The sequence below is a fragment of the Tursiops truncatus genome, chromosome 17 (assembly GCF_011762595.2).
Source record: "Tursiops truncatus isolate mTurTru1 chromosome 17, mTurTru1.mat.Y, whole genome shotgun sequence".
NCBI lineage: Eukaryota > Metazoa > Chordata > Mammalia > Artiodactyla > Delphinidae > Tursiops > Tursiops truncatus.
In genome coordinates this window covers 63,008,814-63,022,063 of record NC_047050.1, presented here as the reverse complement: position 1 = coordinate 63,022,063, position 13,250 = coordinate 63,008,814, and the positions used below count along the sequence as shown (strand labels likewise).

The 13,250-nt window shown below is 35.5% G+C and overlaps 1 protein-coding gene across 4 annotated transcripts in view; it reads right to left on the bottom strand.

Annotated features, from left to right (window-relative positions):
* Window positions 1-2,688: 2,688 nt before the first annotated feature.
* Window positions 2,689-13,250, bottom strand: part of FAM91A1 (family with sequence similarity 91 member A1) — a 43,421-nt gene continuing 32,859 nt past the window's right edge. The window contains exons 20-24 of one of the 4 annotated variants that reach the window (XM_073794723.1): window positions 12,564-12,713; window positions 10,453-10,557; window positions 9,799-9,922; window positions 8,131-8,200; window positions 2,689-2,816 (exon numbers count right to left, since the gene is read on the bottom strand). In XM_073794723.1, coding sequence (XP_073650824.1) covers window positions 2,712-2,816; window positions 8,131-8,200; window positions 9,799-9,922; window positions 10,453-10,557; window positions 12,564-12,713 — 554 coding nt within the window. In that variant the 3' untranslated portion in view covers window positions 2,689-2,711. Of the gene's footprint in view, window positions 2,817-3,155; window positions 6,101-8,130; window positions 8,201-9,798; window positions 9,923-10,452; window positions 10,558-12,563; window positions 12,714-13,250 lie in introns of those variants that run through there. The other 3 variants (XM_004315063.4, XM_073794725.1, XM_019932037.3) reach the window with 3 other exon arrangements.

The window sequence follows — 13,250 nt, the reverse complement described above, 5'->3', positions numbered from 1 at the left end:
TCAATATAATTTTGATTAAAATCTTTGCAGGCTTGTGTGTAGATGCTGAAAAGCTGTTTCTAAAATTTATATGGAAAGGCAAAGGAACTAAAAGAGCCAAAATCAATTCTAAAAACAACAAAGTTGGATGACTAACAGGATCCAATTTCAGCATGGTATTAAGAGGACAGACACATTGATCAATGAAACAGAACTGAGAGCCCAGAAATAGATGCACACAAAAAAATGCCAATTGATTTTTTCAAACCACTTTACTGAAGTATAATTTACATATGATAAAATTTACTTGATTTAAGTGTACAATGCAATTTTTTTGGGTAAACTTAAGAGTTGCACACCATCAATCACCGCAATCCAATTTTCCATTTCCAGCAAGATGCCTTATACCCATTTGCAGTCACCACCCCCCCATTTCCACCCAGGCAACTACTGATCTACTTTGTCTCTATAGGATCATCAACTGATTTTTGACAAAGGTGTCATGGCAATTCAGTGAAGAAAATATAAACATGTATCTCATACCGCATATTAAAATACCACATATTAAAATTAGCTCAAATGGGTCAAAGACCTAAACATAAAACTATAAAACTTTCAGAAGAAAATGAAAACTCTGCACCTTGGGTTTGGTGATGAGTTTTTTGATAACAGCATCAAAAGCACAATCTGTTAAAAAAAAAAAAAACCCAAACCAAGAAACCAGACATTGTCAAAATTAAAAACTTTTGTTCTTTACTTTAAAAGACATTAAAAGAATGAAAAGACAAGCTAGACTGGGAAAAAATATCTGCAAAACACGTATCTGATAAAAGACGTGTACTCAAATACTTACTGAACTCTTAAAACTCAGTTAACACCTAGTTTTTAAAATATGAGCAACAAATCCGAACAGATACCTCACCAAAGAAGATATATGAATGGCAAATAAGCGCATGAAAAGATGCCCAACATCATTTTTCACTGGGAAAATTAGTTATTTCAACTACAATGAGATACCATTGCAGTGGGAACCCTCATTCATTGCTGGTGGGAATGCAAAATGGCACAGTCACTCACTTTGGAAGACAGTTTGGCAGTTTTTATAAAGTTAAATACACACTTACCAATGACTCAGCAATCCCACTCGTCGGTATTTACCCAAGCAAAATGAATTGTTTGTATTAAAACCTGAACATGAATGTTAAATGATAAATCTTAATACATCCATACAATGAAATACTCAGCAATAGAAAAAACAGAGCTATTGATTCACACAACGTGTATGAATTTAAAATGCATTTTGCTATGCAAAAGAGGCTAGACGCAAAGGCTACAAATTGTACAATTCCACCATGTGTATGACATTCTGGGAAAAGCAAAATTATAGGAATGGAACAGATAAGTGGTTGTGAGGGGTGAGGTGAGGGGTTGAGTACAAAGGGGAATTTTTAGGGTGATCGAACCGTTCTGTATAGTACTGAGACAGTGGACACATGACTGCGTTTGTCAAAGACGACGCAGAGTAAATTTTCCTAGTGAAAAATCAGCATGGATGTTGAGAGATCCCAGATGGAATTCAGAGTGTGACAAATAAATCTGTTTTACAAATGTATGACATATCAATGAAGGGAGTGGGGAATAAAATGAGCTGAACTAAGTTACTTTGGAAAATGAGTGAATACTATAAGGCTAAAGACAAAACAAAGTACTTAAACACTATACCCTAGTTGGTCAATTTGTTTCTCACAGGGGTACAACGTTAACTATTCTGAAACCACTTTATAAGTATTCTAGGGTTGAACAAATAAGCAAATAAATTGTAGATAAAAAGAGCCAGGTTTCTCACCCTCAGAGAAAGAAGTTATGAACAAGCAAAGAGGCATAACTAGAATGAACCTTGTAGTGCTAGATGAGAATCAGTTTAATATACATACAGATAGATGGATCTAAAAATAATTATAGAGATGTGTACCTATGTATTTGTTAGTATACATATTTATATCTCTTAGGTCATTTCACTGGGAAGTTGTAGATGCAGTGGCAGCAAGCACACCTAAACCACAATCTTGGTTTCTAAGTACCATTCTGCAATGAAAGGAACCAGGGTTCCTTGGAGAAATAGGCTAATTCTAGGGCTGGCATCCAGATAATACCTGCAGTGCTATAAAGTAAGACTATGGTCAAAAAAAAAAAAAAAAAAAAAAGACGAGGGTACACCAGAAGGATTTAGGAGCCAACTTCAAAGAGTTCCCAATAGGCAAAGCTAAAACAATTTGCACAACAAAATAAATAACAACTCTACTGGATTTTAACCCAAAGTATAAAATAAATAGCCATGATTGCATACTAATATAAATAAATGATCAAATAAATAGGGGAAAGGAACAAATCTTTAAGAAAATTTGTAGAGAATATATATAGATATTACTCCTTCCCTTTGAGTGTGGACTAGACTTAGTAATTCACTTCAAAAAAAAAAAAAGAGTATGGAAAGTGGGAAAAATGGTACTTTACAGTGGAAAAACCTAGCAGACACCACCTTAACCAATGAAGGAACATCACCAATAATGCCTATTAACATTATGTACCCCATGATATAATACAGTGTGGAAGGGCACAGGACCGCTGTGCTATATCCTTCCTGATAAAGCACAACCTCAAGTTTAATCATGATAAAACACCAGACATACCCACGTTGAGGGACATCCTACCAAATCACCAACTAGTGCTCTTCACAGTGTCATGGTCATGAAAGACTGAGAAACTGTCACAGATCGGTGAAGACCAAGGCGGCAGTGATGAGTAAATAAATGCAATGTGGAATCCTGGACGGGGTCCTGGAACAGGAGAACATGAGAGGAAAATGGGTGAAAACCAAATGAAGTCTATAGTTTAGTAAATACTATTGTACCAATGTTAATTTCTGAGTTTTGACAGATGTGCCATAGTTTACATAAGTTGTAAACATTAGTGGAAGCTCATGGAAGGATATAGGGAATATCTCCAGACCACCTTTGCAATTTTTCTGCTAATCTAAAATTATTATAAAATAAAAATATTATTATAAAATAAAAAATACTTTTTTAAAGTATAGGAAAATGTCAGCACTGAAAGCATGCCTGTATTTAAAATTAAGGAAGGGGCTTACAGAAGATTATACACATTTTCACAGCAACTTGACCAACACCACAGTTTATTTGTAAACATATTATATGTGTCAATAATCAAATTGACAACACTTCATACATTTCACTGTATAATATTAACAGCATATCAGAAAAAAATCCACGGTGCTCAGTTACAGTTTTGGTATTTTAAAATCTTTAACTACAAACCGTATTTGAAACACTGAACATAAAAGAGAAACACAAATGGCAAAGAAAACTGGAAACAACTAAAAGAAACCAATATTCCCCCCCAAAAAACAAATAAAGTATCTGATTACACACTTTAAAAGAAAAAAAGGAATCAAGAAAATCAAACGATCATATATTTTTTTAACAACATAAAGTTACATTTCTTTAGACATATGTGATAGGTGAAATTGTACCATACTAAACTCTATGTCCTTTTTTATATTTCTTTTTTTCTCTTGGTTTCTGAAGTTTGCCAATGGTTTAAGCTACTTTAAGGGCAGAAAAGAGGGGAGGCAGCATAAAGCCAAATGAAATTGCTTTAAACATTTGCAGAAAAACTGGATAAAAATTCTTTCACAAATTTTCTTTGGCAAATAATAAATTCTGTATTTATTACCTTTTTGTTGAATAGGGTCAACACAAGATTTAAGAGATGCATCTTTACATGAGTTAATGTATGAATGAAACAAAGCCAAATTCACAAAGTAAAGCATAAAAGTGGCTTTCACATTTTGCTAATAACAGCTTTAAAAATGCAGATTCTCCATCCTTACAAGTATGAGAGGTCTTCACCTGGGAATCAGAATCTTTCCTCATTCACATGAGAAACCGGAGTTGACTACATGTTTTTTCAGTACTTTCCCTAAAATTCATGATCATTTATTAGGTTCTATTTCCTCCTCTGTTAGCTCTCAAAGGAAATATAGCAGCAAATCACTCCCATATTTTAAGTTTTAAATTCACCAACAACTGGGTTCACTACCAACAACTACAAACATTCAATGCTTTATTAGTGTACATGTCATTACCGTAGGCTAAGCTTGTTAATAACAGAAATAAATAAAATAACTACAGTTAATCTGAACAAAGCAAATGAAAATGAGATTAAAGAGCCCTGATCAAATGAAATACTTACAACTTTCAGTTGAAAAACTGTAGAAGTTACATATATACCTAACAGCACTAGGAATGTACAATATCAATTATTGGAAAAATAAATGAGTGATTCACAGTTATAAGAAATTATTTTAATATTAGTATTTTTCCTTTTATACACAAACATTTATAACATACACTTGGTTTCTACCTCATATTAAGACAAAGTAGAATACTAAACATTACTGCATTTACCCAAACACAGCACTGACTGTGCCACAGGTAACCTGCTCCAAAATATTCAATAGGGAGGCGACAGTACTGAATGCATGGTTATGTTAACAGTTTGAAGAAAGACACATACTTCCAGAAGTATGTTAAATAAACAAATGTCAGTTCTATAAATAACAAAAATTATCAGCAAAAATGTTTAGGTTTAACCTTCCCAAATTTTCTAATGCTTTAAATATTTTAGATATATGTTGTTTGACCAGTTAGTTTGGTTAGTTTTAAACTAGCAAACCATTATCCTATGAGAAGAGCTAAACTAAACTATATAACACTGCACAAACTTCCCAAGGAAGGTAACTTGTAAAATCTAAAAAGTGATTCCAATTATTCTATTCAACATTTGAGATACTAAAAGAATCAATGACTCAAGAAACATTTTGAAATTACTCAATTTTTCTTTATCATTTCCTCTAAAACTAGTCACATAAACTTAAGATCCGGATTGCTTATGTCCTCACAGTAGGTTTACCACTAAAGTGTTCTGATCAGAAGACATAGCCTTAATGCCTCTAATATGTAATTCTAAGCTGAAATCAAAATCCTTGGTTTGAAAACATCAAATCCAATTCCATAACATTCATGGGTAGAGCTACTAAACAAAAAATAAATCAGGGAGAAAACGTGCAGCAGCCACAGCTACAAGAGTGGAAAATAAATTCTATTTTTCCATAAAGACTCTATGAAAATATAAAGCCCAAAATGAGCGACAACTGAAGTCCACATATAAATGTTGTTTAAAAATAGAATGTTTTCCAAAGCTTCTTATGAGATGTCAATGTATAGTCATAGTCTGAGTTAAGACCTTCTAAATCAAGGTTAAGCCATACATAACTATGCTGATTTACATACCTTCAACAATGTTCAACCGATACACATAATTTACAAACATCCACAGCAATTCTTAATGCCCCATCAGATCACCTCTCAATAATGGATGTTTACCATTTTATAGTTTTGCTACTTTAAATACCAAGAAGCCTTTTCAGAGGAAGAGTTCTACCTCTTCCCACGATCCCCTAAAGAGTAGGTAACAAAATATAAAACTAAACAAGATTTATGTTTGATAAACTAACATATAAAATTACCACTGCAATATTCATAGTGACTGCTTATAAACATAACAGTCATCATAAAGCCTATAAAGTATATCCTCAGTTTTATAAAAGAAACGCAGATTGTCTCAAGGTAAAAAATACAGTGCAGACTGCTAAAAAGCTCTTCTTTGCTTTAGGAGGTGCAATAATGAGGAAAACTTCAGAAAACATGAACATGTTCCCCAAACTTTAACTTTAACATCAGTTAAGCATGAACTGCACTGCAGCAGCAGGATGCTTTTTAGTGGCTGGCAATATAAAGCTAATGTTAAGAAAGAAAAATGGCAGAAAGTGTGAGCAACAAATGATGTAACCAAATTATTGCAAATGGAGATTAGCAATAAGAAGTGAGGAAGGTGAACGTCCACTCCACTCTGTTAAGATGCCATCTTTAAATATTAAGTTCTTTGCAGGAAGTGGGACTCCCATGTCAGCACAGGATGACTGTGAAAGCAAACTTGGAAAACTGGCCTCAGTGTGAATATCCAGTGTTGAAGCACCTTCCTAAAAGATCGAGAAACAAGAGAAAAAAAATTCTATTCAACACTTTACCAAACCACTTCATGTAGCTAATGAGAAATAGAGACCTTGATTACCTAAGAAATGTTTATGGAATGGCAAAGCACTATAGGAGATGCAAAGTTGTACCTCACAAACCCAAAATAATCAATGATAGGTATTAACGTGCAGAAATGACTAATACACTCAGATGATGACAAGTGCTTTGAAATAAACAGAAATAACACGCTATGAGAATATGGGATAAGAAAAAGTTAATTCTTAGACAAAAACCCTCACACAACATTAAGCAACAGAACAATCCATCCACTCCCAGGGCTCTCAGATTCACACATTCAGCAGACTTCTCCCCAGAACTCCATGCTCAAACCTCCACCTATCCAACATCTGTTCTTGGATGTTTCACCATAAATTCCACACTTAGCATGTCCATAAGCAAACTCTCAAATTTTCCCCCACTGGTTCCTCCCCAGCCTCCCCTACTCAAACTAGTCAAGAAATAGGAAAATTATTCTTTATCCTTCCCTTCCTCATCACAGCCTCAATCCTTCCTCACATTTAATCACCATGTTCCATCAGTCTCCCTCCAACGTGCATCCCAAATGAGTTTACTTGACTCACTCACCATAGCCACCACCGTAGTCTAGGCCAGTGGTCTCCAAAGTGGGGTACTCACTCCAAAGTGGGGTGCAGTACCATGAAAATTTTTTAAATCCTGTATCTACTTATTGCATCCGATAAAATTCCTGGTTTTGTGTATCCTTTATAATATACATAATTTATTATATTATTACATGTTTAACAGTATATACATGTAATAAACAAACCTTTATTATGGATACATGCAAATTTTTTTTAAACTAAAAAGGGTGTTCGGCCACCAACACCTCTTACTTGGGCTATTAGAGCAGTCTCCGAACTTACCTTGTTTCTGTGCTTGTCTGTTTTTAATCTATTCTCTAAACAGTAACTAATCTTTTAAAAGAGTCAATTAAAAATAATGTCATTCTCTGTTAAAAGTCTTTAACAGTTTCTCTTTGCACTCAGCATAAAATACATATTCTTTAACATACTCTAGAAGGCTCTCCGTTCTTCTTCAACCTCACCTCCTCCCATCATCCCTCTTTCACGAGGTTTCTGCCACACTGGCCTTCTCGTTTCCTTGCAGGCCGAGTGCCTTCCTGACACAGAACTTTTGCACCTACTAACCTCGGCCTGGAATACTCTTTCCCATCCTTTAGGTTTCAGCTTATGCATCATCTCTATGTATTTAAATTAGGTCTACCTTTGGATTCCATCAGATTTGAAGGAGCCTGGCTCCTTCAAAGCACTTACTGAAATCTGTAATTGCTTCACATATTTCGATGTTTACTCGACTATGGTCTCATACAACACTTAAGCTCCATTAGTGTCTTAGACATCATTGTTTCCCCAGCACCTGGTAAAGGGTCTGGCATAGAGTCGACTCAATCATTTATTGAAAGAATGAATGAAACCAAACTCCAAAATACTGATTTCATAATGTTAGAACAGATATACCAAACAAAAATATTCCATTCTAAAAGTTTACCTACAAATCAAGTCTAGAGTATCCTTTCTTTCCTTGGGGGGAAGATAAAAGGTCTAGAGCACTGGCATTCACTACCATAACAGACAACCCCCTCTCAGCAATGGAGAATCACTGCAGTTATCAATGGAAGTGTACTGACCCAAGAACCAGCACCTAGCACGGTGCATGGCCCATGGTAGATGCTTAACACATTTCCGTTTAATGAAGCACCAGCAAAGAACAAACAGTCCAAGCTTCCTAAACACCGGCCACTGAAATCATGTATAAGTCAGTTAACTTCCTGAATTTCAGCATCTTTGTTTATAAATTAAAATGCATAAATAAGCATGAAATAATGCTTATTTCATGTCTTACTGCTGTGGAGACTCAGAACAAACCTGGAAGTGTTTTGCATACTACAAAAGCCCTATGCAAATACCATTTGGATTTTTTTGGTTTTTGTTACCTGGAATGAGTGAACAAAGTTAAGGACTTGTAGAGACAGTTTTCTACTGGAATGTAAGAGGTTCTGAAGGCTGAAAAAAAGGGGAAAAGTTTAAAACAAATATGACAAAAACTAATATCTCACAAGAGTTTAATTTTAACAATTTAAACACATTTATATATGTATATACATCTTGGTTAATTACATACAAATTTTTAAAAAACAATTTCAATGGTTCCCGTCAATGAAATTTCTGCTTCTTTTAATAATACAGAGTAACAGTGCATAAAAAGACCATTTCGAAATAAAACATCATGCATAACCAAAATTGGAAAATTATTGTTAAAAGTTTAAGCTACTACCAAATACAAATGTTAAATACAAGAAAGCTTCTAAAATAAAAATTTAGGTACAGGGCTTCCCTGGTGGCACAGTGGTTGAGAGTCTGCCTGCCGATGCAGGGGACACGGGTTCATGCCCCGGTCTGGGAAGATCCCACATGCCGTGGAGCAGCTAGGCCCATGAGCCATGGCCGCTGAGCCTGCGCGTCCAGAGCCTGTGCTCCGCAACGAGAGAGGCCACAACAGTGAGAGGCCCGCGTACCGCCAAAAAAAAAAAAAAAAAAAATTTAGGTACACATTTTTCAAATATGTAAAAATTGCTAACAATTATAGTGGCAATCATTAAAACTATATAGTATTTCTTTTTTTATTCATGTATGTTATTTTATTTTCAGGATAGCTATTAAAATTGTCAGTTAAGTACTTTTAATTTTCTGATATAAGCTACATTGAGCCAATTAAATTAATTATTATCCAACTTTGTTTTCCTAAATAAAGATGTCAAGATCTGTGGATATCATCTCTCCAAGCCACCCACCATGACAATCAGATTCAATGATATTCTTTTTGGCTAAACCAGACGGTCTCAGAACCTTTACAACGCTGACTCTTAGCAGCCATTCCCAATGGATCAGAGTTGGCATATGAGATAAAACCTACATATCATTTCTGATAATATGTGCTCATTTTAGAAAATGTGGAAACTGAAGAAAATTTAGAAAGTCAGCCATAATTCCATTATAGGAGATAATCACTATTAACATAACTTGAGTGTATGTTAAGAAAGAGAATTTCTATTGATATTTACATATTAAAAAAAACTAGGTTCAGGGCTTCCCTGGTGGCGCAGTGGTTGAGAGTCTGCCTGCCGATGCAGGGGACACGGGTTTGTGCCCCGGTCCGGGAAGATCCCACATGCCGCGGAGCGGCTGGGCCCATGAGCCATGGCCGCTGGGCCTGCGCGTCCGGAGCCTGTGCTCCGCAACGGGAGAGGCCACAACAGTGAGAGGCCCGCGTACCGCAAAAAATAAAAAAAACTAGGTTCATACAGTCATATAAGCATGCCCATTTTAACCGTACTCTCGCCCAATCTGGGTAACTAAGTAAATATAATTAACCAAAACATGTGTCCAAAAAACTTGCATGTGCCTAATTTCTGAGGTACTGAACTTTAATTTTAAAATACATAGCAAACCCTTAAACTAGCCATTTTTATTCAATCAACAAATAAGCACAAGGCAAATACTATGATCATGTGTGAAATGAGACAATGTATGATATAGCAACTAATATTGAGAGCTTAAGAAGTCTCATAGATGAAAAGATGACAACAAACATAAGCCCTCACCTCTCTCTTCTGCAAAGGCCATGTGTAGCAATTTTTTGGCACACTTTCTGATTTAATTCAGAACTAAACAGTGGAATTCCAAAGCACAGCTCGAGAGGAACCCAATCTGCCTCTGTTGTGGCAACTACAAAAGGATATATAAAGTTATTAATCATATATATATTTATATATATTATGACCAACCAGGGTTTCTTAACTGAGCTCCAGAAATTTTCATAGATTCTTCCCACCCCCTACTGACATCCACCAAAGGGCTTAGCAGGGGAGAAGACTCAGAGAGGGGATCAGTGGATCTCTGAAACAGGAAAGAATGTTTTTTGAGTATGTACATGCTTCTGGGAAGAAGGCCTACAGCTTTCAACAGATGCTCAAAGTGGTCTTTTACCAAAAAAAAAAAAAAAAAAAATAGTAGTGCAGGACATCTACAAGATGAGAGAATCAACATAGGAAAAATAAAACATTTTTATTCTCAGATCATAGTTTTATAATATTTTAACTAACTTTATTATTCTAAATATACAAAATTCTTTCCTAGAAAATACTTATGAAAAAGTCCATTATAATAAGAGCAGACAAACGATATCCAAGTGACTTAACAAAAGAGTCAAACCTCAGAAATTAGTCCAAGATTGCAAATAATTTTTAAAGCCTTACCAGAGTTTTGCTTTGTGGCTGAATCTATAGTTGCTTCCTCAATGACCATTTCAAATGACTCTGTACTCCCATTCACATCTGAGCCAGAAGCCAAATCAGGTTCTCCTTATAATTAAAGGGCATACACAATATTAGGATTCTAGCAGTTGGCACAGGTTGTCAATAAGTCAGTCCTAACATGAAAGAAGACTTCAGGCAACAGAAATGACAACGGAAAACAATGAACAGTCTTTAGCCTAAAGCAGTAGTTCTTAAAAGGGGGACAATTTTGTCCCCCAAGAAACATTTGGCAACGTTCGAAGACATGGTTTGGTTGCCATGAATGGGGACAGGGATGCTACTGATGCCTGGAGATCCTAAACATCCAACAGTGCACAGGACAGCCCCCCACAACAAGGAATTATCCAGCTCCAAACATAAATAGTACTGAGCTTGTAAAGCCCTGACCTAAAAAAAAAGGATTAAAAAGGCAGAACACAAGTTTAGACCTTTTAGAGAATTACTAAAGTCATTTCTATCCCCATAGAAACATGCAGTCTGATTACATCATTCCTTCTCAAAATATTTTTTTTGACTCCCTGTATCTTTCAGCATGAAAGATCCTCCAAGATCTTCTAGATCTCATTTATTACTTCTCTACTCTCATCTACTACTGCCCAACAAACTCTTTCTTTTGGCCAAGATGAGCTACTCTATTGCCTGATTCCCTCTGCCTAAAGGTTGCTACACTCTAAATAAACAACAATCATCTGTGTGTAGCGAACTCCTCACTTTTCAAAATTTAGTTCAAACTTTACCTTCTCTAAGAGGCCTCTCTGATAGCTCAACTGGGCTGGGATATGCCTTCTCTGTCCTACTTTAGCACTTCATGAAGCAGACCCCCATATCTCAGTCTTTTAACACTACACAGTAGGCTGATTCACTTGCTTGTCTCTCCTTCCAGGTCTTTATTCCCTAGGACTTAAAACAGAAATATCTCCAACACCTAAGGAGGTATTTTGTAAATGTTTATAGAATGAATGAAATAAAACATGACAGCTACAGTAGACATTCATTGAAATGACTGCCTAACCCACAGCCCTCTTCTCTAAAAATGCTCCTGTGATACCTGGCAGTCAACTGTTGAAAGTTACCCAACTCCTCTGGCCAAAGGTAAATGGACCAGGAGTGGATACTAATTCAATCCACTGGATGGCTAGCAATCAATCATATTTTCTCAGGATTTCAAACTAAGAGGTTCAGCGAATACAGTCAATCAATGATAGAGACTTGAATTAAAAGGTTCCCTAGAGTCGTGGACCAGAGGTGACATCATGGCAACCAAAGCCACATACAAGCCAAATTATGCCAGAACAGAAACAATCAGTAACTATGAGAAGGTGATTTGAAAATGCATTTTTAAATTAGAAAGAAAAAGGTATCTAAGGAAAATTAGCTGTTGTCAATATGCAGGACAGGCTGGAGACAGAAAGAAGAGAATGAGGCCAGGAAGGCTAAGCAGGAAATGGTCACAATAAAACATGTATAAAGTATCAAAACTCAGACTAGAATGGCAGTTACAGAGAATTAAAGAGAGGGGGAAAGAAATGGATATAAGAGACATTTCTAAAGACTAATTCACAGAACTTGGAAACTAACTGGGTTGAGTGGGAAAGGAGAAGGATGAGATAAAGATATGATTTTTAAGGCCTGCATAACAAGACAATGGTGCCTTGATAGAAAGAGGAAAGCTGAAAGGGAAAAACTACTCATTCTAGTTTGAAAATAATTTTACAAAGAGACTAAAGTTTTGAAACCATCACCCCATAAAGGAACTTAATTTAAAGCCTATAAACATAAATACGACAGTAAAGGGCTAAAACCCAATAACCATTCTGTATTCCAACCCCAGGTCATCACTTCTTTACTTATGCTCTTAGTATTTTCTCCATTTGAACAACTGATATTTGTCCCAATGATGTCACAGAATATTTTCTCATCTTTCAGTGGAAAAACATTAAGTATTAAATAAGTCAACATCCCCACAAAGGTACCCATGCTTTTTAAATATTAAGCTTATGATAAACTCAGTACCAATTATCTTAATTCAAAGAACCCAGCTAGTGGCTAACCTCTCTCATCAGAAGCATCACTGAGTTTTCTGTTTGCAAGTTGGCTAGAAGCATTCAACATGGTGACATATCCACAAAAATGCTGCAAGTCCACTTTGTTCCTTAACATCTGCAATGCTTTATGAACACCCATATTGACACGCGTAAACTCTAAGAACAAAGAGTTGACATCACATTATAAGTAAATAGTTTTACAACAAAACACCAAAAACTTAAATATACTTTCTTCTTATTAAACAATTCTTAGAACTACTTTTATATTTTATCAAGATTGATTCCAATGAAGAAATATCTCTGGATGAAAAAGGATGCTGTACACATACAACATATTTACAGACTTCAGAAGGCAACTGATGTAGCAAAACAACTGACCTGCTAAGTAATCAAATAGGGCCAGTCAGTGGCAAATTCCCTAGGCTTCTCTTTGTAGTTCTATTCTGCCTCAAATACTTACTTAGTGGGTTTCTACCAGGAAATGCATTAAATACACATCATATTTTTTTTTAATTTAAGAAAAGTAAAAAGTATTCTTATTGAAACTAAAGCTAACTAAGTACTTGAAATTATATCCCTAATCAAATTATTTAAATATCAGCTCGTTCTCACAAATATGTGAACTTACAAAAGAGAAAGATGCTCTATAACCAAATATGAATATTCCTCTTTTTTAGAATTCGCACAGTAATC